The 27,870-nt window shown below is 41.6% G+C and overlaps 1 protein-coding gene across 12 annotated transcripts in view; it reads right to left on the reverse strand.

Annotated features, from left to right (window-relative positions):
* Positions 1–27,870, reverse strand: part of LOC140209797 (multiple C2 and transmembrane domain-containing protein 2-like) — a 485,848-nt gene that overhangs the window by 387,964 nt on the left and 70,014 nt on the right. For 11 of the 12 annotated variants that reach the window (XR_011889071.1, XM_072278281.1, XM_072278276.1 and 8 more), the window contains one exon: positions 19,428–19,953. Coding sequence is in view for 11 of the 12 variants with exons in the window: in XM_072278281.1 (XP_072134382.1) it covers positions 19,428–19,877 (450 nt within the window). In the remaining variant the exon portion in view is untranslated. Of the gene's footprint in view, positions 1–19,427; positions 19,954–20,640; positions 20,662–27,870 lie in introns of those variants that run through there. The other variant, XM_072278279.1, reaches the window with a different exon arrangement.

Consider the following 27,870-nt stretch of genomic DNA (forward strand, 5'->3'; position numbering starts at 1 on the left):
GGTTCATTTTCTTGCGAGCATTCTTCGTAAATACAAGAAACACAATAGGATCAATGGAAGGCCATTCCCAAAAGGATGGACAAACAGTTATTGTGCAAAGGACAACAAATTATGCAAACATAAGAAGAAATAATAATAAATAAGCAATAAATGTCAAGAACATGAGATGAAGAGTCCTTGAAAGTGATTCCATAGGTTGTGGGAACAGTTCAGTGATGGGACAAGTGAAATTGTGTGAAGTTTTCCCCTCTGTTTGGTTCAGGGGTAATAATAGTTCCTGAAACTAGTGGTGTGGATCTCAAGGCCACACCACTAGTACCTTCTTCCTGATGGCAGCAGTGAGAAGAGAGTATGGTATGGTGGGGGTCCTTGGTGATGGAAACTGCTTTCCTGCATCAGCTCTCTGTATAGATGTGGTCAATGGTGGGGAGGCCTCTACCAATGATGGACTGGCCTATATCCACTGCTTTTTGTAGGCTTTTCCATTCAAGGGCATTGGATTTTTCATACCAGGCCATGATGCAACCAGCAATATACTCTCTGCCACACATCTACAGAAGTTTGTCAAAGTGTTCGATGACATGCTGAATCTTCGCAAAGTTCTAAGAAAGTAAGGGTGCTGCCTTCGTAATGATAGTTACATGCTGGACCCAGAACAGATCCTCTGAAATGATAACTGTTGTGTATGTGGCCTGGTTACACAACAAAGCTATTAATAAAAATGCTGGAGATGGGAGCTAAGTTTCATGGTTCTTTACTGGGAGAATCCGAACTCGGGACACATGTACAGATCAATACGCGCCTAATACCGCATGATCAATACGCACCTAATAGCGCATGCAATGACGTATTACTAAAGCATAATGTAGTCCCTTATTATACTGTAGGCTATACGGTATACTCCTCCCCTTTTACTTTAATAGTGCATCAACTGTTTTTTTTACTGGGGTACTATGTTAAACAAATATATTTACCCTTAACATATAAACGCCTACCATTTATTTACTTAGTAACTTAATAATATCAAATTATAACAAAGTAACGTAATAATATCAAATTATAACAAGCCTTTTTTCACTCTTGGTCTAAGACCCATTTATAACTCAAGTCTCTGGGGGGTCTTCTCTGCCTCTCCGGGTAACATCTGTACTGAAACGTTTGCTTTGGGGAATGAGTCTCTACAGGTACATCAGGTGGGTCCTCAGCACTGATGACAGGCTTATCTGTGGATGAGGCTGAATTGGTAACATCAGGAGTGTTTGCTTCTATGTCTGGGGAGTCCGGGCAAGGTGTTGTTGTGTTTTTCACCTGAGCATCCAGGATTTGGTCTACATGACGTCTCCATACGTTCTCTCCAATCTGTACTCTATACATCAGTGGCCCGTCTATGGCGGAAATGGTACCCGGCTGCCACTTTTCAGTCCAGTAATCACGTGCAAGAACTGACTGTCCCACACTGAAGCTCTGTGTTGACTTAGCATTCAGGTGTTTGAACTGACTGTTCTCCACATCACGCCATACATCTGGCTTGAGAAGGTCCATGCGGGATCTCAGGTTCCTGTTCAGAAACATCATCGCTAGAGTCTGATTAGTGGTTGCATGTACTGCATTACGATAAGCCAGGAGGAAGTTGTCTATTTTGCATTGTAGTGGTCGCTTTTCGCTGTCCATTGCCTTGATGGCTTTCTTGAATGTCTGCACAAATCTTTCTCTGAAGCCATTTGTGGATGAATGGTAAGGGGCAGATGTAAAGTGCTTGATTCCATTGTTCCTCACAAAACTTTGGAATTCTTCAGAGACAAATTGTCGTCCATTGTCTGTGCAGATTTTTTTCTGATATGCCTTTCCTGGCAAACATGGCCCTCGGAATTGTAAGGGTTTTTTCCAATGTGGTTGTCTTCATTTTGATGACCTCTGGCCATTTGGAATGTGCATCGACGGTGATTAAAAAGATAGAGTCCATGAATGGTCCAGCTAAGTCGATGTGCACTCGTTGCCATGGTGATGAGGGCCACTCCCATGGATGGAGAGGGGCTTGTGGTGGTGTGTTCTGGATCTTTTGACATCCAGAGCAGTTCTAGGTCAATTCCTGGCCACCACACATAGGCATGGGCAAGACTTTTCATCTTCACGGTACCCAGGTGCCCCTGTGCAGTTCCTCCAGCACTGTGGTACGTAGCTTGGGAGGAATCACAACTCATGAACCACACATTAGTGTTCCCCGACACACTGACAACTGCTCCTTCCTCGCTGAGAAGGCTAGAAACAGTGTGTTACCGCGCGCTGGCCATCCCTTTACTGTGATGTCATACACTTTGGACAACATAGGGTCATTGCGTGTTTCCCTTTCAATGAGGCTGTTTGTCACTGGTAATTGTTCAACTATTGTTGTGTGAAAGACCTCTGCAGAATCCATTTGTGTAGTTATCTCGGAAACGTGGTAAACGTGACAAACCATCTGCGTTGCCATGTTGCTTGGTCCCCTTGTGTTCAGTGTCATACCTGTGACCTCCTAGGAAAAGAGACCATTGCTGCAGCCTTTGTGCTGTCATCACTGGAACGCCTTTTCTTGGATTTAAGGTTGACACAAGAGGCTGATGGTCAGTCAACAGGGTAAACTTTTGGCCATACAGGTGGTGACTGAATTTCTTGACTCCGCACACAAGGCTTAGGGCCTCCCTGTCAATCTGTGCGTAGTTGCGTTCAGCTGAAGTTAGCATTCTTGAGGCAAAGGCTATTGGTCTTTCTGAGCCATCTGGAAACTTGTGCAATAACACAGCTCCTATCCCACGGGGCAAGGCATCACAAACTAGTCGGATAGGGAAGGAGGGGTCAAAGTGTCGCGAGCACCCCTTCTGAAGTAATGAGTCTTTTAGTTTCTTGAAATGCTTTCTCACACCTCTCAGTCCACTTTCATTGTGTCCCTGTCTGTAATAGTGCAGTTAGTGGGTGTAGGACTGTGGATAGGTTAGGCAAGAACTTGCAGTAATAGTTCACTAGTCCAAGATATGCTCTCAGCTGAGACACATTTTGAGGTGGTGGTGCCTTAAGCACCGCTTCTATCTTGTCTTGTAATATGCGTAAGCCATCCTTGTTGATCACATGCCCACAGTATGAGATTTCCCTTCTGAAAATCTCACATTTCTGTTGATTAGCACTGAGCACATATTCTCGTAACCTGGTGAGCACTTGTTCAAGGCTAGAAAGATGTTCGTTGTTATCTTTGCCAGTGACAATGACATCATCCAGGTAAGTATGACTATGACTATAACACTGAGTCCCTGAAATCCCCTGCAGGACCTGGTCCATTGCCCTTTGCCAGAGTGCAGGAGCTGATGCTGTCCCAAACACCAACCTGTTGTACTGTAAAGTCCTTTGTGTGTATTTATTGTCAGGTATTTCTTGGATGCTTCATCAATTTCCATTTGGAGATAAGCCTGGGACAAATCAATTTTTGTGAAATGTTCCCCTCCTGACAGGGAAGCAAAGATGTCCTCAATACAAGGTAGAGGATACTGTACTGTGCGGAGAACTGGGTTAACAGCCACTTTAAAGTCACCACATATGCGCACCTTGCTTGGTTTTCCTGGTTTTGTGCAGGAGATTTTCTTCATTACTGGAACAATAGGTGTGGCCCATTCACTCCAATCCACCTTTGACAGGACCCCAGTCTGCTCCAGATTTTTCAGCTCTGCCTCTACTGTAGGACGGATTGCACATGGCACTGGTCTGGCTTTGTGAAATTTTAGACATGCATTTTCCTCAGTCTCAATCCTTGCCTTCATGCCCCAAAGTGTTCCCATTCCTTTCATGTACACTTCCTCAGAGTCAGCAAGTATTTGTGACAGTCTTTCGGATGTAGCCTTGCTGCCCTCCTTTGCTGACACACCTACTGCCTTGATGGTGTACCAATTCAACTGGATTTTCCTGAGCCATTCATCTCCCAGCAATGATGGTCCTCCGTTTTTCAGTACACAGAGGTTCAGCTGCTGTGTTTTGTCTCCATAGGTCACTGTCACTTTAATTTCACCTTTGGGATGCACCTTCGGTCCTGTGTAAGTCTATAGCAGTAGTTTAGTTTGTTTCAGAGGTATGTGAGAAAACAGTCATTTGTAGTCGTGTACAGAGATCACTGTTAAAGCTGAGCCTGTGTCTAACTCCATTCTCAGGCTACGTCCACACTACGCCGGATAATTTTGAAAACGCCAGTTTCGAGTAAAAATGACAGGCGTCCACACTAAGCATTTTTCAAAATATCTCTTTCCATATTAGACCGATATTTGGGCGAATCTCCTCCTACTGGGCATGCACAGGACACACAGAAAACAAGCGAAGAGGAAACGGTATACTTGGTGCGTGTTTGTCCAGTTACGGAGCAGAAAAACTTAAAAGGAATTGCTCTTGGCTCTCGTGCAGGAGGACTTAAAACAAAAAAAAACAAATACTGGAGTGTATGGAGGCAACCGACAGGGAGTTCACGGACAGTATGACCCGGCTGATGACGGACATTGAAAACCTGACTAACTCTGTTGCATTAATAAAGTACCCTGTTAAATGTATAAAACGTGTCTGCATCAGTGTTATCTTGTATTTCCATACAACGTTACATTAGGCTGTTACACATCTATTGTCAGAGAAGTACTTGCATAAATAGGTAAACCATCTTGGTTCTTGGTTCTTGGTTCTTGATCCTCCAAAATATTCCGCATGGAATTTAAACTGGAGGTGGCGGAGGGTGTTTTCTGTCCTTACCTTCATACAAGCAAGGACAGAAAACAGGGCAAAGTGAGTATAGTTATTTATTCAGTAAGCTATGGGTTAAAGTATTTGGTGAGCACATTTCTAACTCTTCTGGCTTCAGTCTCGTTGCCGTCTGTTCTGAAATTGTTAGGTTCTGCGAAGTGCAGAATCAAATATCGCTGTGATGATTTAACGCTCTCGTATCAATTGTTTGGCGACAATAAAGTAATAATAATAAAACAATGAAATGCTGCGCTGCCGCCATCTGTTGTGGCATGTCATGACAGCGGTTTTAAAAAGCTCTGTTTACCATGTCTACCTGCAATGGATATTACGTGTTTTCAGATTTATTCACTCTGGAGACCGTTTCTGAAAATCTCCGTTTTCGGGGGATGAAAACAGCGTTTTAGTGTGGACAGAGGGTCAAAACGAAGAGAAAAAGCTTTGTTTTCAAAATTATCCAGCATAGTGTGGACGTAGCCTCAGTCTCACGCCTGCCACTTGTGGAGTGATCCATATTACTCTTCAATCATCTGTCTCTTTCACGCTGTGAAGTTGCAGACAAGATAATTCACTTTTGTCTAAGTCATTTTCATCAGAACTGCTTTCTTTCATTTTGTGTACATTGTTGAATTTTCCTTTCTGGGGTTTCTTTTTTTCTTTTTCCTCTTTTCTCTGTATTTTGTCTTTTTTCTGCTGTTTACTAGCTTTGCATACTCTGCCAATGTGGCCCTGTTGTCTTTGTCTTTAACTCAACAGTCATCAGGGTCATATGACATGTTCCCACAACGGTAACATTTCTTTCCTTCATTTCTGTTCAGTGACATTCCATTCATAGCATATTCCAGAGATTTTTGTTGTATCTCTGAAGCACCCTGTGCTGCTGTTTCCGTTGATATTGCAATGTTCAGCGCCTTCTCTAATGTAAGGTCTTTTTCACCCAGGAGCTTCTTCTGTGTGGTTTCACAGTGTTTGCCACACACTAACCTGTCGTTCAATGTGTCCAATAGACCAGCTCCAAATTGACAATGTTCTGATAATATGCGCAATTCAGCACAATATTTAGAAGTGCTTTCATTTTTGCTCAGATTCCGTTTGTGAAATTTAAATCTTTCAGCAATGACCAGTGGTCTGGGGTTTAAGTGCTGTTGGAGAGTGTCTACTATTTGCTTGAACGTTTTGTCAGCTGGCTTTTCAGGGGTTAACAAGCTCCGTAGCAGCCCATATGGTTTTGCTCCCATAATACTGAGTAAGACGCTGGCTTTCTTTTCATCATTAGCACTGTTAGCATCACAATATAACTCCATTCTCTCAATGTAAGTTGTCCAGTCTTCAATGCCACTATCAAATGCTGTAAAGGTTCCAATCATCGCCATTTGTTATGTTAATTTAGCCCCGTTCTCCCTTGCTTTCTTTTTGACTCACGTGTCCTTCTTGCTCGTGCAACGAGCGCACCCCGCCTAGATGCGTCTAGATTCTCTCTCTTCTCCTCCGAGTGTCGTTATCAACTAAAACATGGCGTTCCGATAAGGTTCCGATAAGATGCAGGTTCATAATTCTCGTCCATGGTTCTTTACTGGCAGAATCAATACGCGCCTAATAGCGCTACAATGACGTGTTACTAAAACATAAAGTAGTCCCTTATTATACTGTAGGCTATACGGTACAATAACATTGAGGAATTTAAAGTTTCTGACCCTCTCTACCACAATCCTCCAAGGAGGACTGGCTCATGGACCCCTGGTTTCCTTCCCCTGAAGTCAGCAATGAGATCCTTGCTCTTGCTGACATTGCGTGAGTGGATTTTGTTATGGCACCATTCAGCCAGATTTCCAATCTCCCTCCTTTATGCAAATTCATCATCACCTTTAATTTGGCCAATGACAGTAATGTCATCAGCAAATTTAAATATGGCATTGGAGCTGTGCTTAACCTCAGAGTCATAAGTATAAAGCAAGTGGAGCAGGGGGCTAAGCATGCAGCCTTGTGGTTCACCTGTGCTGTTGGTGATTGTTGAGGAGTTCTTGTTGCCAATCCAAACTGATTGGGATTTGCAAGTGGTGAAATCGAGGATCCAGTAGCATAACAAGATATAGAGGCCAAGGTCTTGAAGACTATCGATCAGTTTTGAGGGGATGACAGTATTGAATGCCCAACTGTAGTCAATGAATAGAATCCTGATTTATGCATCTTCATTGTCCAGATGTTCAGGTTTGAGTGAAGAGCCAGTGAAATGGCATCCGCTGCGGACCTGTTATGACGAACCATTTACCCAACCTTAAGTTTCTCAGTCACTTGCTAATCTTCTATACATGCTAATATATCATGACTAATGCCTTTTAGGGCCAGCTGGTGGTACAGTGACATCAGCACCGGACTCCAGAGCGAAGGTTCCCTAGTTCGAACCCAGTTAATCCGCACCCAGGCACACTTTCCATCCATGCCAGGTTGAGTGTCGAGCTCGCAACTTGGCCTTGTAAAAAAAAAAAACTGCGCTGTGAGAAGGACGTGGGGGACCACTCACAGAATCTTTCCTCTAAGACAACCACTTGAAAAAGTGGTCACCGAGGCTCTGGCAGAGTATGGCTCACACACACAAAAAAAATGCCTTTTATGTGCAACTCTCTTCCACTTGGAAATCAAAATATACTATATCTAGTGGCTCCTTTTTATTATCTTGCTCATTACATCCTCAAAAGTACTCCAATAAATTTATAAATGTTATTTCCTCTTCTTCAATAGAATACTATTACTTCCTTAGTAATGAATCCCAGCAATTTCCTCCAACAGATGTGAAGCTAACTAGTCTATAGCTTCCTGTTTTCTGACCTTCTCCTTTCTAGAACAGAGACATTACATTTATAGACTTCTAATCCACCTGAACCTTCACAAAAAATCTGGGAAATCCTGAAATCTCAGCCCAGTACCTCTGCAGTTATTTTTTTTTTAAACATTAGGGTGATGTATTGGTTAAATTTCCAGCATAATTCTGAAGCATAGTTTGGGACTTTAAAAGCAAAGCAATTAAATAAAACTGGACATCTTTTTTTCTAAATAACCTCAAATGTAAATCAGATAGTTAGCTGAAAAAACACCCACTTTACCATTGTCCTTCATCTTGCCCAGTCTAGTCTACATGCAAATTTAGACACAACAATGTGACTTACTCTAAATCCATTTCCTTATTTCTGGATCAAGTATAATTGAACAATAAACTGTACCATTTCCAGCTGCTTCATTAAATATTCAGAGATGGTTCTTTTCCAGCATCTATTTTTCTGTTCAAACATGAAACATTTTGCTTCAATTAATCAATCCTGTTGCATTTCGCACAACCACATCTAAAAAAAATCTGATCCCAGTTGGTTCCACAAAGTCCAAATAGTTAGGACCATATTTTTACACACCTTGTGCATTTAAGTGTCTACCCAAGTGTCCCTTAAGTATCCACAAACAATCTTTTCCAATTTAATTTTCCTGTCTATTTACAGTCACACACATTCCTGCACCTTTCTTGCAAGCTGCTACTATATCTTGATTTATTGACCCTCCTACACTGTAGTTATTATTATGGATCCTCAAGACCACTCCCATCAGATTCCTGATTTGCTATTTCTCCAACAGTAACAAGGTCCTCGACCTTTATCTCAAAAGCCAAGATCATTTCTCATTCTTCAGAGTGCCAGCTATTTCACTCCCCTTTTACCTATCCTTCCAAGACCCATCTGCCCCCAAGAAGGCAAAAATTAAAGATATCTTATCCATTATTTCTTCCTCATCCTTGTGTGCAAATTAACTGCACATTTCATACGTTAGAAGAATGACTGGAATCAATAACATTTAGAGCTGGAGTCTGGCAAATTACATCAGCCAACCTTTCTGTCCATCCACACTAATCCTATTTGCCTTCATTAGAACTGTATCCTTCCCTGTCTTGCCTATTTAGTGCATGTCTAAATGTCTCTTAAATGTTATAATTGTAATCTAATTTTGCTACCCCTTTTGGCATTCCAGAAAGCAACCATTCCGTAAGACCAGAAGATATAGGAGCGGAATTAGGCCATTCAGTTCAGCAAATCTGTACATTCTGGCCATAAGGAAAATCTTACTCTGAAGATACTCTTTGAATCTCCTACCTCTCATTTTAAGTTATGCCCTCTTCTTTTTGATACCCTTTCCATGGGGCAAAAAAGACTGTGTATCATGCCTTTCATAACTTCTATGAGTCACCCCTCAGTCTTTTCACTCCAGGAAAAAAAAGGTCCAGCTTAACTAAATACACCTCATAGCTCAAGTCCTCCATCAAGGCAACGTCTTGGTGAATCTCTTCTGCATTCTGTACACCTTACTTAAAAAAACTATTAAGATGTCCTAAAAGGTTCCATATTAACGTATGTTACTTATACTTAAGGAGCTGTTAATTCTGTAACCCGACAAAGTTCAGTATTTAATGCAAGCACCCCCATAAATACAAACAAATTCCTAAGATAAAATATTGAGCAGCGGGAAGAAATATTTGACAGCATAGATAGGTAAGTCATTTGCGAAACTTCACAAAATAGACTTATGCCAAACATTCGGACACACACACATTGATCTTATTGATCTCTTTAGAGAAACTACTAATGCTGATTACCATAACTCAAGCTTTAGTGTATGGACCTGTTGTCCCCAGTTCAGCAGGAGACAGAAATAGATATCACTCTCACTTGTTGTGGAGTAATTTTTTCTTATTTCCTCTTACTGTTCTCTTCTGTTTGGTTATTATTGAAACATCCAAATCTTTCTGTTGATTGTAGATAACCCATTAGATGAGCAGCACCGAGCGAATGCTTTCTTCTTCTCCAAAACAAAACTTGGGACTGTAAGCTGGAAAACCTCCAGTTTGGCCAATTAGGACCACAGGGGAAAAACCAAAGTAAAACTCCATCATTACACAGGGTATTATATCAGGGTAGAGAAAAGTTGCATGCACTTTAAACGCCACTCTACCCAAATTCAAGTTGTTCCCAAATTATGGCAGGATTGTCTTCCTGTGAAGTGCTTGTAACCAAAACAGCTCACAAGTTGGAAATGCAGCTACAAACAGAGCTCCCAGGTGATAGAACACATCTGCAGCAGCCAGCAAATCCATACGCAGCTCGTCTCCCAGACATGTACTTGTACATATGGGCATCCCAACCTGGAACCTGCCCTCTTCTCATTACTACCATCAGGGAGGAGCTACGAGAGCCTGAAGACCCGCACTCAATGTTTTAAGAACAGCTTCTTCTCCTTTGCCATCAGGTTTAGGAATAGTCCATAAGCCGTGTGGCCAAGTGGTTAAGGCGTTCGTCTAGTGATCTGAAGGTCGCTACTTCGAGCCTTGGCTGAAGCAGCGTGTTGTGTCCTTGAGCAAGACACTTAACCACACATTACTCTGCGACGCCACTGGTGCCACACTGTATGAGTCCTAATGCCCTTCCCTTGGACAACGTCGGTGGCGTTGAGAGGGGAGACTTGCAGCATGGGCAACTGCCAGTCTTCCATACAACCTTGCCCAGGCCTGCACCCTGGAAACCTTCCAAGGCGCAAATTCATGGTCTCACGAGACTAACGGATGCCTATGATGATGATGATAAACCGACGAATACAAACCATATTTCTCCCCTTGCATTATTTATTTTTATTGTAACTAATAGTAATTTATTTTATGTATTACACTGTACCGTTGCCACAAACAACACATTTCTTGACACATGCCAGTGATAATAAACCTGATTCTGATTCTGATGCAAGTCAGGGGAGGACTGTAATTGGAATCACGATCCATGCCTTTCCAGTCTGGTTAGATCCACTTGGCGTTACCTTAGGAACTGAACAATGTAGTCTCAGCAAAGTCGCCTACTTATTGCCTAGCTTGCAAGAAGAGCAAAGGAGGACTATGGAGCATATTGATTCAAACTACGAATTAGGAGGAATCATAATTCTCATGAAATTCCCAACATGAATGTTAGTGAAGAACCTGCTTCTAATCAATCAGGCGCAAACACATAATTAACAAACCAAGTGTAATCTCAAGGTTACCCATGGGCAAATGGCATCGATTTGTGGTTTTGTTGAGTTGCTTTGGACAGCAAGCCACTATTCATTAACCTTTCTGACCATAAGCCAGGGAGGAAGTAAACTTTATAAATAGTTTCTTCTGACCTTGAGATATATTTCGTAGGATCACACGGGCTCAGTCCTTAGATGATGGGGTGTGGTGGGGAAGAGGGAATTATTTTAACCACAGTTTTTTCAAGTGTTGGAGGGGCATGAAGTATCCAAACAGAGCTTTGCCCAGCTCTGTTGGCATCTGCCCCATCCAGTCACAATTGTAGATGGGAGGCACAAAGCTGCAAAGATCTGATAAAACCCCAGGGTCACATTCAACCTTGCAGTCCCCTCGCCTACAATTTGCTGCTGAACAAGTTTGTATTCCCACTGTGTACCCCCAAACTCCAGCTGTGTTGACAGCTCCCTCCATCCAAGCATCAACCACTGGAAGCAATTAGCAGGAGAAAGAAGGCTAAAATCTGGGAAGACTTCCCTCATTTCACCACTTTTGGAATGTTTCAGATGCCCAGAGCATTCGGCTTTCTGCAAAGTTAGGTTATACATGGGGAGGACTGCAAGATCACCACTCTTTTCCCTGCTGCTCAGAAACATTTGCTTGCCAAAATAATCAAGTACCCACACTTGAAACAACGTCTAATTCAGAGTAGCAATGCATTTACCTACAGATGCAGAAATTTGTTTTTTTTAAAATCACTCACCTCAATGAGTGCTTTAGTCTTTTTTTTAACCACAGATCATGATCTGCATTAGGCAGACACTTATGCAATGTTTGGAACATAAAAATCAATCAAAAAAACATTACGGCTATCAACTGATGGATCTGCACCACAGTTCCATGCAGTACACAGAAATAAAAACACTTTTCAGTGACTCATTAACTTCAACAGATATTTAAGAGGTGTTTGTTGGAAAAGGGATATTAAAATTTTGCATTCAGTTTATTGTTCATCTTCAACAAAGAATTAGTATTTTACATGGCACAGAAGAAAGGGGAATATAAACCATAGAAAGGAATGTTGTTTGCATTTATATCGTGCCTTTTGTGACCTCAGTGTGGTCCAAATCACACAGCAGTTTTACAGCTAGGGACACACTTTCAGTGGAGTTACAATGATGTGCAGGAATTGTTTGTTTGTTTCTTTATATTTATTTACTTGCTTGCTGATTGAGGTGCTGCACAGAATAGGTTCTTCCAGCCCTTCAAGCCACACCACCTAGTAACCTCCCCCCCCACCCACCCAATTTAACCCTAGCCTAATCACAGGCCAATTTACAATGACCAATTAACCTACCAACTGCTGCATCTTTGGACAGTGGGAGGAGAACAGAGCACCAGAGAAATCCCATGCATTCCGTGCGGACAATGCATAGCCTCTGTTCAAGCTATTTTTGGAGTTAGCACATTAGCAATTTATTTAACTGACATTGGCCAAGAGTCTTCAGGTTCTACTATGCATTGAAGATTAAATTTAAAACTGCAGGCCAGACAGACCACGAAACGGGCACTTAACTGATTGTCTACGTATCCATGATTCCAATCTGCATCTCACTGCATGGATACAACACTAATTAACACCTATTTTGGGTGTGATGGTAGGGATTGAAATATTTAAAACTGTTACATGTGTAGTTCAAGAGGGTATTGTAAATATGGATTTGTTTGAATTGTCCTGAATTTTCTTTGATCTTTTGCACATAAAATGTTGGGTAGCCTTGGGCCAGGGAGGCCCCCCCCCCACCGGAAAGGGTCTCCATTTGATGCCTGCTGTATCTTGTTTTGTCGAATAAAGAGGCTGCTTCATGTCTACCAGTACTTCACTCTGGTGTCTTCATTCACACGACAGGCTCCTTACCGATGACGTCAGAATTGAACTCTGAACTCTGATACTCCGAGCTGTAATGGTGTTGTGTTAACCACTACGCCATTATTGCGCCCAACATGGTAGTTTTTTCACAAAATTTGCTAACTAAAAAGTCTCACAAATGAAATGATAGAAACAGATAATTTACAGGCAGCACAGTAACATTGCAGTTAGCAAGTTATAAACATGAGAAATTCTGCAGATGATGGAAATCCAAAGCAACACACACAAAATGCTGGAGGAACTCAGCAGGTCAGGTAGCATCAACGAGTCAATATCTTGGGCCAAGACTCTTCTTCCGGATTGGAAAGGAAGGGGGAAGGCACCTCAAGGTTAGCATGCCATTACAGCACCAGCGACCTGGGTTCACTTTCTATTTTCTCCCAGTGGCCGTGTGAATCTCCTCCTGAAGCTTTGGCTTCTTCTGACATTCCAAAGACGTACCGGTTAGTAGGTTAATTGGTTACATGGGTGTAATTTGATGGTACAGGCTCATTGGTGTGAAATAGCCTGTTATTGTGCTATGTCTCTAAATAAAAATAAATAAATTTGCTTTTGCAATGACGGGCAAGGATTAGTTTTGGCAAGTCATCGGGGAGAGCACAGCGGTCTGCTCATTACGATATAAAATGTCTTGATATTCTGTGCACCTAGGTTTTCATGACGGAAAAATGTGCCAGCTTTCCTTTCCCTAGGCTAGGTGGTCATCCATCACGGGATCAACTGGAGGAGAGAAGCAACAGCCTACCTTTTTGCCTGGACAAAATTGCACAAAGACCAATGGCATCAGATGCAGCTTTAATTCCAAAATGCATCAAGACCAGTTTGACTGCTGACAGGAAGTTATTTCCAAACTTACTTGGGTCACAGGCGGCCACTTGGCTCATTGGTTCACAGAGAAGTGGCATTCCCAAACTCCTATTCCCAGTCACTTTCTCCCCCCCCCCCCCACTCCCACACCCAACATTCCCACCAATTCCCCCAGGTTCTATTACATACCTGTACGAAGGCCAAGTAAACCTACCAACCCCAATTGTTGGGATGTGCGAGGAAACTATAGCACCCAGGTAAAACCCGTAGAGTTGAGGAGGTTCATACAAGCCTCACACAGATAGCAGCAGAGGCCAAGGTTAAATCTGGTTCACTGGAACTGCAGGACAGTGGTTTGACAAACTACTCAGCTCTGTGCCTTTCTGGGTGATTGATCTGACAATGGACTCCATCATATTTCACTCAAAGGGAAAAAAAGATGGTTGCTTGCTTAAAGACTAAACCAAAACATTCTATAACGGAGTTTCCAGGCCAATATACACAAATTAGTCATATAGCCTGGGACCAGACCATGGAAACATCTGGGCACATGTCTGCCTTAAGCACATTTTCCAGCACTGGGTACGTAGCAGTGGACATCACTTACATCGACCCCAGCAAAGTACTTCAAATAATCCAGTCGACACTTTGGGCCGAAATGTCAACTGTACTTTTTTTTCTATATATGCTGCCTGGCCTGCTGAATTCCTCCAGCATTTTGTGTGTGTTGCTCAGATTTCCAGCATCTGCAGATTTTCTCTTGTTTGTGACTTCAAATAATCCAAGAGTTTAAGTATCTACCTCTCACCTCATCCTTCTTGTTTCACTTCTATCTGATCTATCTTCTTATTCCCATGTTCAGCATGTATTGAAGTGTGACATTCACAAATCCATTCAATTATCCCACTGATGCAAGCAGGCTCAGAAGCAAGTTGGAACTTGATTCTATTTCGGAGTTTGAAGTGAGTGGTTGCCATTTTCAATCCCATCTTTTGGATTGTCTTCTAGCACATCTCCTTTTTGTTCAAACTCCGCTTGGCATAAGGACAACAGAAAAATGGAGGGCAATTGGGAGAGAAGGACTAGATTGATCTTACAGTAGGTTAAGAGGTCAACACAGGTCAGCACAACATCATGGCTGAAGACTCTGTTCTGTGCTGCAATGTTCTACGATAAAATTTGCTTGATTTTCCTCCCATTGAACCTAGTGAAGCATGCACGTGATAGTTTTCTTTCCTCCACAGAGCTTATAACATCAACAAAACTACAGATGCTGGAAACACTTAGCAAGTCAGGCAGCATTTGCAGAAGGAGAATCAGTCCTGGTACCCATAACATTATCATTTTTCCTTCCAGAGACGCTGCCTGACCTCTTGATTTTTGATAACATAGCCAATTATCTCAGAAAGATGATGGGTGTAATCTTGACCTATCGTGTTCCGTGATAAATAGACTCTCAATCCTTATTAGGCAGCAAATTCCAACATGCTAATAAAGATACCACGAAGGAAAACTACTTTTCCCAAGATGCCTCAAGACGTGTAGGAAAAGCCTGTAGGTTCTGGTGAATCAACATACCCACTACCCTTGGGAAATGTATTAGGTTTGGGTGGAGCTACTGAAGCTTTCTCAAAGGGACGATGCAGTTTACCATTTTGATGATACACACTGCAGCCACAGTGCAAATGATTCAGGATGTTGGTGATCAAGAAACAATACTTAAAAGGCTTAAAAATAAAACAAATTTACCACATCAAAAGTACACAATGCATCAGTGCAGTAACAATTCTGCAGGAAGTGGCAGGCACAGCCAATTTACACCAAGATGGAAGGGATAAGAAAACTAAGGGAGCAAATCATGGAAGCAGAATTGGAAGGATGACTTGTCTTTTCAATAGCTAGGTAACGAAGGGTGAAGGAGGAGGCAAACACCAAAGAGGGAAGAAAAAAATGACAAAGGATTTAACAAGACTGGGGTGATAATGTAAAACTGTAGGGGGACAAAATTGAAGGAACTCAATGACAAGATTTTAAACTTAAACACAGTTCATGCTTCAAGACAGATATTTAATCTGGCCATGACAATGGCAGATGATACACTTTGCATATCTGTGCATCAAACACATACTTTAAAGACAGTATTTGTGTCATTTGTAATTAGCAAGGAAATTATGCTTCATCTGAGTGAATACAGCAACCTAGTATTTTGCAGATAAAAACATTGCACCACGTAGCCAACAGACCAATAAACGATTAAAAATAATCACACTAATATATTTCTCATCTACAGAAAGATCAGAGTGCAAGTGGGGTGGTGAATTAATGCATCCAGCTACCTCCCACTTTAATTTACCATCCCACTTGCTCTGGGACCTTTGTCTGAGGCCTCCTACATGGTTACAATGCAGCCCAACACAACTTTGAGGAGCATCTTCCACCTGAGCCCAATGCAGCCTTTATGGCCCAATATCAAACTCCCCAACTTTAGATAATGTCTTTTTTGTTTCTGTTTGTCTCAGAATGGCCATTTCCCCCCATCATCATATTATATTTTAAAATCTTTTTTCTGTTTATAAGGTCTGGTCTCCTAGACCATCACACAGACATCATCACAGATGTTGACTACCACATTAATAACACAGCACAGACTAATGGCCCAACTAATCAATGAGTCCTCACCGGCATTCACAGCCCCGCTTTACACTAACTCATTTTATTCTCTCCACAATCCCATCAATTCCTACTGCTTCCCTAGATTCTACCATTCATCTACACAATTATTTACAACTTAATAAGCTACAAGATCTTCAGAATGTGGAAGATCCAACTCCATCCAACAGCACCAGTGGTCAGGAGTCAATCCAGGTCAATGGAGCTATGAAGCACTAGCACTATAAAATGCCTCACTTGCTTCAGAGATGTTCCCTGAGTTCTACACAACCTTCTCTCACCTGTTTTGCCCCTGAAAACTTCTTTGCTTTCTCACTTTCTCAGTTCTGACAAAGGATCTTGGACCTGAAATATTAACTGTTCCACTTCTGCAGAAATTATCCTTGAGCTGCTGAATGTTTCCTGTGTTTCCTGTTTTAATCCTTTATCAGTAACTATAGGCACACATGTTGGGGAACGTTTACTCATTTAAAAAGGTATCCTATTTCACTTAACTTTTATGAAGAAAAGAGCATTCAATTTTCACTGTGCCTCTTCGAGATCACAGGATCCCAAAGTTATTAAGGACAAATTAGTTACGCCTCAAAAAAAAAGCCAGATTACTGCTTATTCAAACAAATACTGATCAGTTGACTCAGAAAATAATCACCGTTACGACAGATAATGAAAGATTCTTTACAAAATCAATTCCTTTCCTTTTCCAGGTATAAACTTCAAAAGGAAGCCTTTCAGGCTCAAGTACAATGCAGTTTTCAACAGGAGCATTGTTGTCACTGTATTAAATTTGAACAAAAGGTTTTACCTTTACACTCATTTACATTCCTGGCTGACAAATTTCTAATTCTTTCAATTCCTATTCTCAAATGATTTTACAGCAGGAGGAACTCTCAGAATGCTACCACCCTTGGATTGATATATAATGTGGATTCCTGTTAATTGGGCCATTGGTTAGTCGGAGCAGCCGCTTATTTGGGACACCTCTTAAAGAACAAAAGCTAATCGAGAAAATAGACAGGATTCCCCTTGTTTATTTGTGACACAATTCCGCTGAACTCAGACAAGAGACTATTGCTGAACAGTTTCTACCTAGCGTCAGTTCTGTGAACCTGTGTGGCCGTTAGACACTACACTGTGCTTCGGTCAAACACTTTTTAAATAGCATCAGTTGCATGTGCTTCTGTTCAGAAAGCAGTGATTTTTGTCACTGATTGTTGCCGAGAAATAGGTAGTGAGACAATTGTGGTTTCAAGCATTCAGGTTTGGAGATGTCAGAAACGGCCAAGAGAGAAAATGAAATGATTTCACTACTTCAACAAGTTAGGAACTATGAAGAATTGGAAGGTACTGACAAACATCTTGAATGCTACAATGAAAATGAAGATCAAAAGCATTGTATGCACATAGTTCATTGTCAGCACCAGATGTCTACATTGATTTTGTTTATTTACAGAAAATCAGAAAAACACAGCAGTGTACTTTGGATGAATTTTTCTGTTGATAACTACAGCAGATTCTGGTTAATTGGGACACATTGAGACCAGTACATTTTTGCCCAATTAAGCAGCTGCCACAATTAACCGAAGTTTCATAGAAGTAGTTAAAAAGATATTTTAAAAAAAGACAAACTACCATTCAAGCAAGTAACCAATTATGAATGAAATACAGAAAAATTTAGAACACTACCAATACAGTACTATAAAACTGTGTATTAGTTATTAAGTGTTTAGGACGGAGGAATTCACCCAAAGTACTCTGCCAAGTTCTTTTACCAGTGGATGAACAAAATCAGCGCAGACATCTAGTTCAGATAATGGACTACCTTCTTACAATGCTTTCGATGATTGCATTCTGACTGATTGCATTACCAGCTGGAATGGATAGGCCACTGCACAGGATCAGAAAAAGCTGCAGAAACTTGTAAACTCTGCCAGCTCCATTATGGGCACTAACATCCAGAGCATCCAGGACACCTTCAAAAGAGCAATGTCTCTAAAAGTCAGCATCCATCATTGAGGACTCCCATCTCCCAGAATATGTTGCCTTTTCATTGCTACCATCAAGGAGGAAGTACAGGAGCCTAAAGACACAAGCTCAGTGTTTCAGGAACAACTTCTTCTCTTCCACTATCATATTTCTGAATGGACAATGAACCCATGAACACTACCTTACTATCTCTTTTTGTACTAATTATTTAATTTAATTTTTTATATATACTTATAATTGTATGTTACGGTTTTATTAATATGTATTGCAATGTCATGCTGCCGCAAAATAACTGAATTCACAACATATGCTAGTCATATTGAACCCGATTCTGATTCTCGTTCTGATCCTCCAAATGTTCATTTTCATTGTAACACTGAAGATGATTTAGAATTTAGAATTTATTTAAAATCTATATATATCCTGCAATGTGAGGGAGTAAAAATTTTTGCATTATGACTCAGTTGCAATGTACAGACATGTGAATTTAAAAGTCTAGTGGCTTCTAGGAAGAAGCTGTCCTGTAGCCTATTGGTCCTGGCTTTAATGCTGCGGTACTGTTTGCCAGACGAAAGCAGCAGAAACAGTTTATGGTCGGTGTCGCCGATGATCATCCAGGCCTTCTTTCTGCACCTGCTGCTGCAAGTGTCCTCAATGGAGGGAAGTTTGTCAATACCTTCAAATTCTTCATAGTTCCTAACTTACTGAAACAGTGAAACCTTTTCTCTTTCACTCCCAGCCAAATCTAACATCTCTGAGCCTAAATGCTTGAAAACATAATGAGCAAAACAATTCTGAAATCTCTTACTGCTTATTTCTTGCCAGCTATCGGTGACAAAAATCACTGATTTTTGAACATAACCACAAGCAACTGATGCTACTTTAAAACTATTCACTCTAAGCATGGTATAGTGCCTAATGGCTACACAAGTACTCACAATTGATGCTAGATAGAAAGCGTTCGGCAACAGACTCCTGTCCCAATCAAGTGGCATAGTGTCCCAAATAAATGAAAGGGATCCCGGCTACTTTCACAATTAGTTTTTGTTCTTTCAGACTTGTCCCAAATAAGCCACTAACTGAATTAACTGATGGCCCAACTAACCAAAATCCACAGTGTAAGGAATTAATACAGTTTTTTAGTATTGTAGTTCTACTTGTTCTGTATTTCTTTTAAACAAATAATTTGATACTCAAAAGGAATACTCTTCCTCCCCTAATCAATTCCCATAAGCATACACATTGGTACTAATAATCACTTACAACAAAGTTTCCTTCTTTTGCATCATCCGCAAAGTTCTTCTCCAGTGTGGTATCCATGCTATTTCCATTGGATTCCTTTACAATCGTGGATGATCCAAAAGTTTCATTCTCAGTGCTGGTATTTGTTGACTGACAAGTCTCTCCTGTTGCTACTGCAGCTTCTTGGAGAGCAGACAGTTCATTACTTTCACCCATTTTCTTGACTGGGGTGGATGGGCTGCTGTAGTAATTGACAGCGGGAGACTGGATGACCGTACGCGGGCAGCTCTCACTAAAGTTCTTGCCCACTTGTAGCATGTCTGGTTCTGATACGCTCATCCGCTGGTCCAAGAGGTGCCGCTGTTTTCCTGCTTTCCCTTTGTTTGACATCTTGCCCTTCATATTCTGCAAAATGGGTCTGGTCATTGCACGAAAGGATTTCCACCTCGTAATCTCCTTTTGCTCATCCATTTAGTTGGCCACCCTGCCAAGTCCTCACTTAAGCAGCAAAAAACAGGCTTCCAGCCAACGTATGTTTAAACAGGATCTGTGAAAAAAACAAGAAAGCAAACAATGAGACAGTGCTATTTACCATGACAGCGAAAATTTACAGAAGAGTTCCAAACCCAATACTCTCTTCTTGCCTCAAAAAATCCTGGTCGGTATCCAAATCCCATAGATGGAACAGAAATCTCTTCATCTCAAAGAATCAGTTAGGCTATGATTATCTAAAAAGGCTCATTAACAAGAAAGGATAAAACCATTAAGGTGAGACATCAAAGACTTTACTTCTGTTAAGTGCCGAAGACTGTAGATAGGATTACAAACAAGAGGAAACCTACAGATGCTGGAAATCCAAGCAACACACACAAAATGCTGGTGGAACTCAGAAGTCCAGGCAGCATCCAGGGAAAAGAGTACAGTCAACGTTTCAGGCCGGAACTCTTCTTGAATCAAACAGCCCAGAAACATGCCCTTTGGCCCAGTGTATCTTCAAAGCACCCATCTATACTAAACCACATTTCTAGCATCTGGCCCGTAACCTTGAAAGCCAAGTACTTATCCTATTTACATCCCCTGCATCTTCCTCATTATCAAATGACTGGCCACATTGGTGTTTAATGATGCAATGATCTTCAAGCATCACGCAAGCTGCATTGATTGAATATTAACACTGGACTTCACTGCAAGGGACTGGAGTAATGTAACTACAGCACAGAAATCCTGCACTGACCTGGATTCCTGTTATTGGCTCACAGGTGAGGGATCCTCATTTGGGGAGAGACCACATGGTCAGGGCTCTACACTCCCATGAATTTACTAGGATATAACAGAATTTCATTAAAACATGCAGAATCTTTAAAAGTCTATGCAAGATCAAAGCAGAAAATAAGCAGTCATATTGCCCACATCCTAAAACTATGGCCAATCCATTTTTGAAATTAGAGCTAGACCAACTAATTATCGCTTTGCTCTCTCTCACTTCAAAAGGTGGTTAAAAAAATATATTTTTTTCTCCAAAAGTCTGAACACAAGAAGAGTTGGACAAGTCAACAGTGAGAGACTTGGATTCCTGTCCTGTGCTGAAGAAAGGAGGTGATCAAAGTTCGAAGTTCAAAGTACATTTATTGTCAAGGTAAATATAAGTTATAAAACTTTGTGATTTGTCTCCTTATAGGCAGCCACGAAACAAGAAACCCTAAAGAACCCCTTCAGTAGCGCCATCTTAAACCTTTGACATAGAAGTTTGTCAAAGGTTTGGTATTTCAAAGAGACCATCAAAGTAGCATGGAATGTATTAATGTGATGACAGTATAATTGTATCAACATAACAACATTATGAATGTAAATACAGTCATGCTCTGTTTTTGTATTTCTTGTCTATTTTCATCAGGCGGGAGGAGAGAGAGCAGCGCGCCGCGTGTGCGTAGCCCTCTGGTGAAAAATAATATCGTATCTGTTAAATAGGGGCCGTGGACAATTCTGATTTGATGGAGATAGACGTGAAAGTACAGAGGAACATCTGGAGAAATTTCTGAAATGCCAGTTCACTGCTGCTATTACTGCGCGGTCGGGAATCTTCTGGAGGGAAGGCCTCAAAATCCCCGGTTTTGCCTGCTGTTGGCGACCAAGATTGAGGTTGAATCGTTCGGACAGAGATGGTGCTCAGTACTCGGTGTCGGAGAGCTGATCAGAGGCTTGAAGTTTTTGGATGACTCAGAGTCGGACTGTGGTTCAGGTATGGCAGGGAGAGTTTTTCTTCCTTCTCCTGTCTGCATGAGATGTGGGACATTTGAGGGACTTTGAACTTTTTACTGTGCTCATGGACTTCTTCATCAAGATATGGTATTGTTGCACTGTTGTAACTATATGTTGTAATTATGTGGTTTTGTTAGTTCTTTCAGTATTGGTCTGTCCTGTGTTTTGTGATATCACACCGGAGGAAATATTGTATAATTTCTTAATGCATGCATTACTAAATGACAATAAAAAAGGACTGTGTGTCTTCATAATCTAATAAAGTTTATTTTTGAAATATGAACTATTTCTGGTACTAAAGGACCACCAGATATGGAGCTTGAGAGATTGTATACGCTTCTCTTGGAATGAATAGCTAAAATGATAGCCATGGCCAAAGACAAATCTTTCATCTGCAAGTTGCTTTCAAATCTTCACAACTTCCTTCAACATTTTGCAGCTACCAGTGATTTGTCTACTGTTGCACAAACAGTAGAAGACTAATTATTTGTAATCAGTGCAACTGCCTTTTCACCACGACAACTTGTCTTCCATTACTGTCATGGAATCACTTACATTCCAACTAAAGGGCCATCATCGCATCTTCAAAGAGTAATCCTACCCCAGTGTTACCAGTGAAGTGGAAAGGTCCCATAATAATGCTACTCCTGAAAATGCTATTGTTGCACTGTGGTTACTGTACAAGCCTTCATCAATAGCATCACACAAATCAGCAACACCTACCTCCAACACACGAGAATACTAGAAGGTACATGAAAACACCACCACATCTATCTTTCCTGAAGATTCCTGATCAAAGCCCAAAGGTTGACTAAAAACCTGGAAGTTGAGACCAGATGGTTAAAGCCCTGGGTCTGCAAGTCTGTGTCCTCTGGGGAAGTCAAAGGCCCAATGTCTGCGAGTCTGCAAGTCCAATGTAGGCTGTAGCCTCGGAGGTGGCCTGTCCTGGAATGGAGGACGATCTGTGTGTGTGAGAAGGTGGGTTGATGGGAAAGAAAAAAGAGGCTTGTTTTGCTGTTGTTCTGTTGAATACTGTGGGTGTGCTATGTTGACACTGCAATGTGTGGCAACACTTGTGGGCTGCCCTCAACACGTCCTTAGGTTGTGCTGGTTGTTGACCCAAACAACACATTTCACTCCATGTTTCAATGTAAATGTGATAAATAAATGAATCTGAAAAAAAAAGAACTTGGAACAATATTATGTTCATTTATCATCAGTAGGTTCAAATCCGAGACCTCCCTAGCTGAAGCTTACCACTAGCTTTGACGCAAATTAGGGATGAATACTGAATGAAGGCCTTGTGATGCACACATTTTGATTTTAAAACAACATATCTTGCCCCTCTTCTCCAAAAAGGCAGCTCACCATAGCCTCCTCAAAAATTACAAAAAAAATCTTGGTAAGTGCATGCAGTATCTCAAGATGATTCCTTGAGAATAGTGATGGATCAAACTAATACCCGCCCATTCTCTGGTTCAACGTTAAAACAGAGCATGCATAAGTCGTGATGTAAGTGACATGGAAGGTCAACTCAGAGTCATACCACATAGAAGCATGCGCTTTGACCCAAATGGTCCATGCCAACCAAGATTCCCATCTAAGCTGCTCCTATTTGCCCATGTTTTGCCCACATCCTTTTCCATCTATGTACATCCCCAAGTTCCTTTTAAAAATGTTTTTAATCTACCTGCCTCAGCCACTTCCTCTGGCAGGTCATTACATATCCTCTGTTGCCCCTCAGGTTCCCATTAAATCTCTGTCTTAAACCTATGTTCCCTAGCTCCTGATTCCACATCCCTGGGGGAAAAAGAATGTGTGCATTCACCTTATTTGTGCCCCTCATGATTTCCTACACCTCTGTAAGATCACCCCTTAATGTCCAACGCCCCAAGGAATAAAGTTCCAATCTACTCAACTTCTCTCCAGAACTCAGTCCCATGATTCCCAGTTAACATCCCCATAAATGTCTGAGCTCTTTCCAGCTTAATGGCATCTTTCCTACAGCAGGGTGACCAAAACAGAACATAATATTCCAAATGCTGCCCCACCTATGTCTTGTATAGCTCTTATGGGGAGATTAATTCCAGAATGAGAAGGGAGAATGACTGCAGCACTTGTGTTTAATTTGGAGGTCTCATTCTCTTCAACTTACAACAGAATTTGGATGAGGATACATAGCTGCAGAAATTCCAGTATATCTTGTGACTGAACAGACACAACTGGAGGGCATCAAGAACCAGTTCAGATATTGGATTTTGCAATGTAAGCTTCATTGAACATTGGGCATCATCCCTATCAGCAGCATTAAAATCATGCAGAACATGCAATATGGATGCATCAGAGGTATAGGAATGAAACCAGCGGCAGAATTTAGTGTGAAAGTGGAGCCAATAGAAACATTTGCTGTCACATGTTGCTCTGAGGTTGAAGAGCAATTGAATTTTCAAATGCATAAAACTGAAATAAACCAACAGTTCAAAAGTTCAAAGTAAATGTTATTGTCAAAGTACATATATGTCACCATATAAATACATGAGTGGAAAAGCAAATTGTACAGAGGATGTGGAGAATCTGCAAAGGGATATAGATAGGTTAAGTGAGTGGGCCAAGGTCTGGCAGATGGAATACAACATTGGTAAATGTGAGATCATCCACTTTGGAAGGAATAATAGAAGAGCAGATTATTATTTAAATGGTGAAAGATTGCAGCATGCTGTTGTGCAGAGGGACTTGGGAGTGCTTGTTCATGAATTGCAAAAAGTTGGCTTGCACCTACAACAGGTTATTAAGAAGGCAAACGGAATGTTGGCCTTCATTGCTTGAAGGATTGAATTCAAGAGCAGGGAGATCATGCTGTAACTATACAGGGTACTGGTGAGGCTGCACCTGGAGTACTGTGTGCAGTTCTGGTCTCCATACTTAAGGAATGATATACTTGCTTTGGAGGCAGTGCAGAGGAGGTTCACCAGGTTGATTCCAGGGATGAAGGGGTTAAACTATGTGGAGAGATTGAGTCGCCTGGGACTATACACTCTGGAGTTCAGAAGAATAAGAGGGGATCTTATAGAAACACACAAAATTTTGAAAGGGATAGATAAGATGGAAGTAGGAAAGTTGTTTCCATTGGTAGGTGAGACAAGAACTAGGGGACATTGCCTCAAGGTTCAGGGGAGAAGATTTAGGATGGAGAAGATAAGAAACTGGTTTTCCCAGAGAGTGGTGAATCTGTGGAATTCTCTGCCCAGGGAAACAGTTGAAGCTTCCGTACTAAATATATTTAAGAAACAGTTAGATAGGTTTTTACATAGTAAGGGAATTAAGGTTTATGGGGAAAAGGCAGGTAGATGGAGCTGAGTTTACGGACAGATCAGCCATGATCTTATTGAATGGTGGGGCAGGCTCGATGGGCCGGATGGCCTACTCCTGCTCCTATTTCTTATGTTCTTATGTTCTTATATACAATGCTGAGTTTCACTTTCTTGTGCGCATACTCAGCAAATCTACAAAATCTTCACTACGCACCCACATAATAAAAACTATAACAGGATCAATGAAAGATCAACCAGACGGCAGAAGACAACAAACCGTGCAAATGCAAATATAAATAAATAGGAATAAATAATGAGAACACAAGGTAATGAGATAAAGACTCCTTAAAGTGAGATCATTGGTTGTAGGAACATTTAAATGATGGCAAGTGGATGTACTTATCCCCTTTTATTCAAGAGCCTGATGGGTGAAGGGTAGCAAGTGCTCTTGAAGCTGGTGGTGTGAGTCTTGAGGCTCTTCTACCTCCTATCTGATGGTGGCAGCAAGAAGAGAACATGACCTGGGTGGTAGGGATCTCTGATGGTGGATGCTGATTTCCTATGAGAGTGCTTCCTGTAGATGTGCTCAATGGCTGGGAGGGCTTTACCCATGATGTACTTGGCCAAATCCACTACCTTTGTAGGATTTTCCATTCAAAGGCATTGGTGTTTCCATACCAGGCCATGATGCAGCCAGTCTATATACTCCCCACTACACATAGAAGTTTGTCAAAGGTTTAGATGTCATGCCAAATCTCTCCAGACACCTTAGGAAGTAGAGGCACTGCTGTGCTTTCTTCACAATTGCACTTGTGTGCTGGGCCCAGGACAGATCCTCCAAAATAATAACACCAGTCCAATGAGGACGGGTTCACGGACGACAAACATGGCAAAATCTGCAGATGCTAGAAATCAGCAGGTCAGGAAGCATCAATGGAAGAGTAAACAGTCAACATTTCGGAACGAGACCCTTCATCAGGACTTCTGGTTTCCCTCTCTGAAGTCTATAATCAGGTTCTTAATCTTGCTGACATTGACTGAGAAGCTGTTGTTATGACACTACTCAGCCAATTTTGCAATCTCCCTCCTGTACGCTGATTCATCACAACTTTTGATACAGCCCACAGCAGTGGTTTCATCAGCAATCTTGAGTATAGCATTGGAGCTGTGCTTAGCTGCACTGTCATAGATGTGATGTGAGTAAAGCAGGGGGTCTAAGCACCCAACTTATTGTGCACCTGTGTTGATGGAGATCGTGGAGGAGATGCTGTTGCCAATCCAAATTGACTGGGGTCTACAAGTAAGGAAATCAAGGATCTAATTGCATGTGGAGGCATTGAAGCCAATGTCTTGGAGCTTATTGATTAGTTTTAAGAAGATGATGGTATTGAATGCCGAATGATAGTCGATGAAGAGCATCCTGATGTATACATTTTTGCTGTCCAGATGTTCCAGGGTTCGGTGAAGAGCCAATGAAACAGCATCTGGTGAAGAGCCAATGAAACAGCATCTGCTGTGGACCTCTTGTTCCGGTAGACAAATTTGAGCGGATTCAAGTCGCCTCTCAAGCAGAGGCTGACTTGTTTCATCACCAACCCCTCAACACACTTCATCACTGTGGATGCAAGTGCAACTGGGTGAAAGTCATTGAGGCAGGTCACCATGCTCTTCTTGGGCACAGGTTTCATTGAAGCCTGCTTGAAGCAGATGGGTAACACACACTAAAGGAAGAGGTTACAGATCTCAGTGAACACACTAGCCAGTTGATCAGCATAAGTGTTCAGTACTTGGCCAGGTACTCCGTCCAGTTCAGCTGCAATTCTGTAGATTCACCCTCCTACAGGCAGTCTGCATGTCAGCACCACACTTGGGGGACATGGGTGCAGGTACAGTGATACAATATCAGGATATGCTAGAAGGGTGACAGACAAAATTAAACATAGATAATGCACAAAGCACAGCTCAAGGTAAGAACGCATCACACCTGTACTGTCTGTGTGAATGCTGCGCAAATAATTAATTAATGACATTGGAGGCAATCTAGCTTCAGTGCACACTCTATTTTTATCTCTCTCTCACACACACACACACACACACACACACACACACACACACACACACACACACACGCGCGCGCACACAATATATTTCTCACTAAGTATGTCAATCTTCATTCCTTTCCACCCACCCCCCACCCCACTTCACCCCACTGTGGCACAGCATCAAAAGTTATACTTCATCTACAGAATAATCCTAGGATGTACTCTTGCAACAACATTTATAAGGGTCTGGACAAGCCCGTGAATCACGAAGGCTGGTAAATAGGATAAATAGGTAAATAGATAAAACAAGCGAAATGGTTGCACAGCACTTTACAGTAGAGGCAGCACTGGTTCAACTCCCGCCGCCGTCTGTAAGCGGTTTGTACGTTCTCCCTGTGGCCACGTGGGTTTCCTCCGGGTGCTCCAGTTTCCTCCCACAGTCCAAAGACATACCAGTTGGAAGGATAATTGTTTGTTATAAATTGTCCCGTGACGAGGTTAGGATTAAATCAGTGATCGCTGGGCAGTGTGGCTCAAAAGACCTATTCTGCACTGTATCTCAATAAATTGAATTGAATTAAACATCTCATGGTTGGCATGGACATGACAAAGGGTGTCTGCTTCTCTGCTGCAAAACTGATGAGATTAGGCCTTTAGTCATCCAGTCTCAACTCCCAGCTCTGTATTGGGCAAGAGAGCAAATAGAAAAGGAAAAGCAAGGGGGAAACAAAGGAGAAACTGAAAGAAATATGGTGAAATTAAAGCAAGAATAGAATGGGGAGAGCAAGTATAAAGAAGGAAGGAACATATCGGGGGGGGGTGAGGAATGGAAAAACAAAGTGGATAACATGA

This window comes from Mobula birostris, chromosome 14, assembly GCF_030028105.1.
Source record: "Mobula birostris isolate sMobBir1 chromosome 14, sMobBir1.hap1, whole genome shotgun sequence".
NCBI lineage: Eukaryota > Metazoa > Chordata > Chondrichthyes > Myliobatiformes > Myliobatidae > Mobula > Mobula birostris.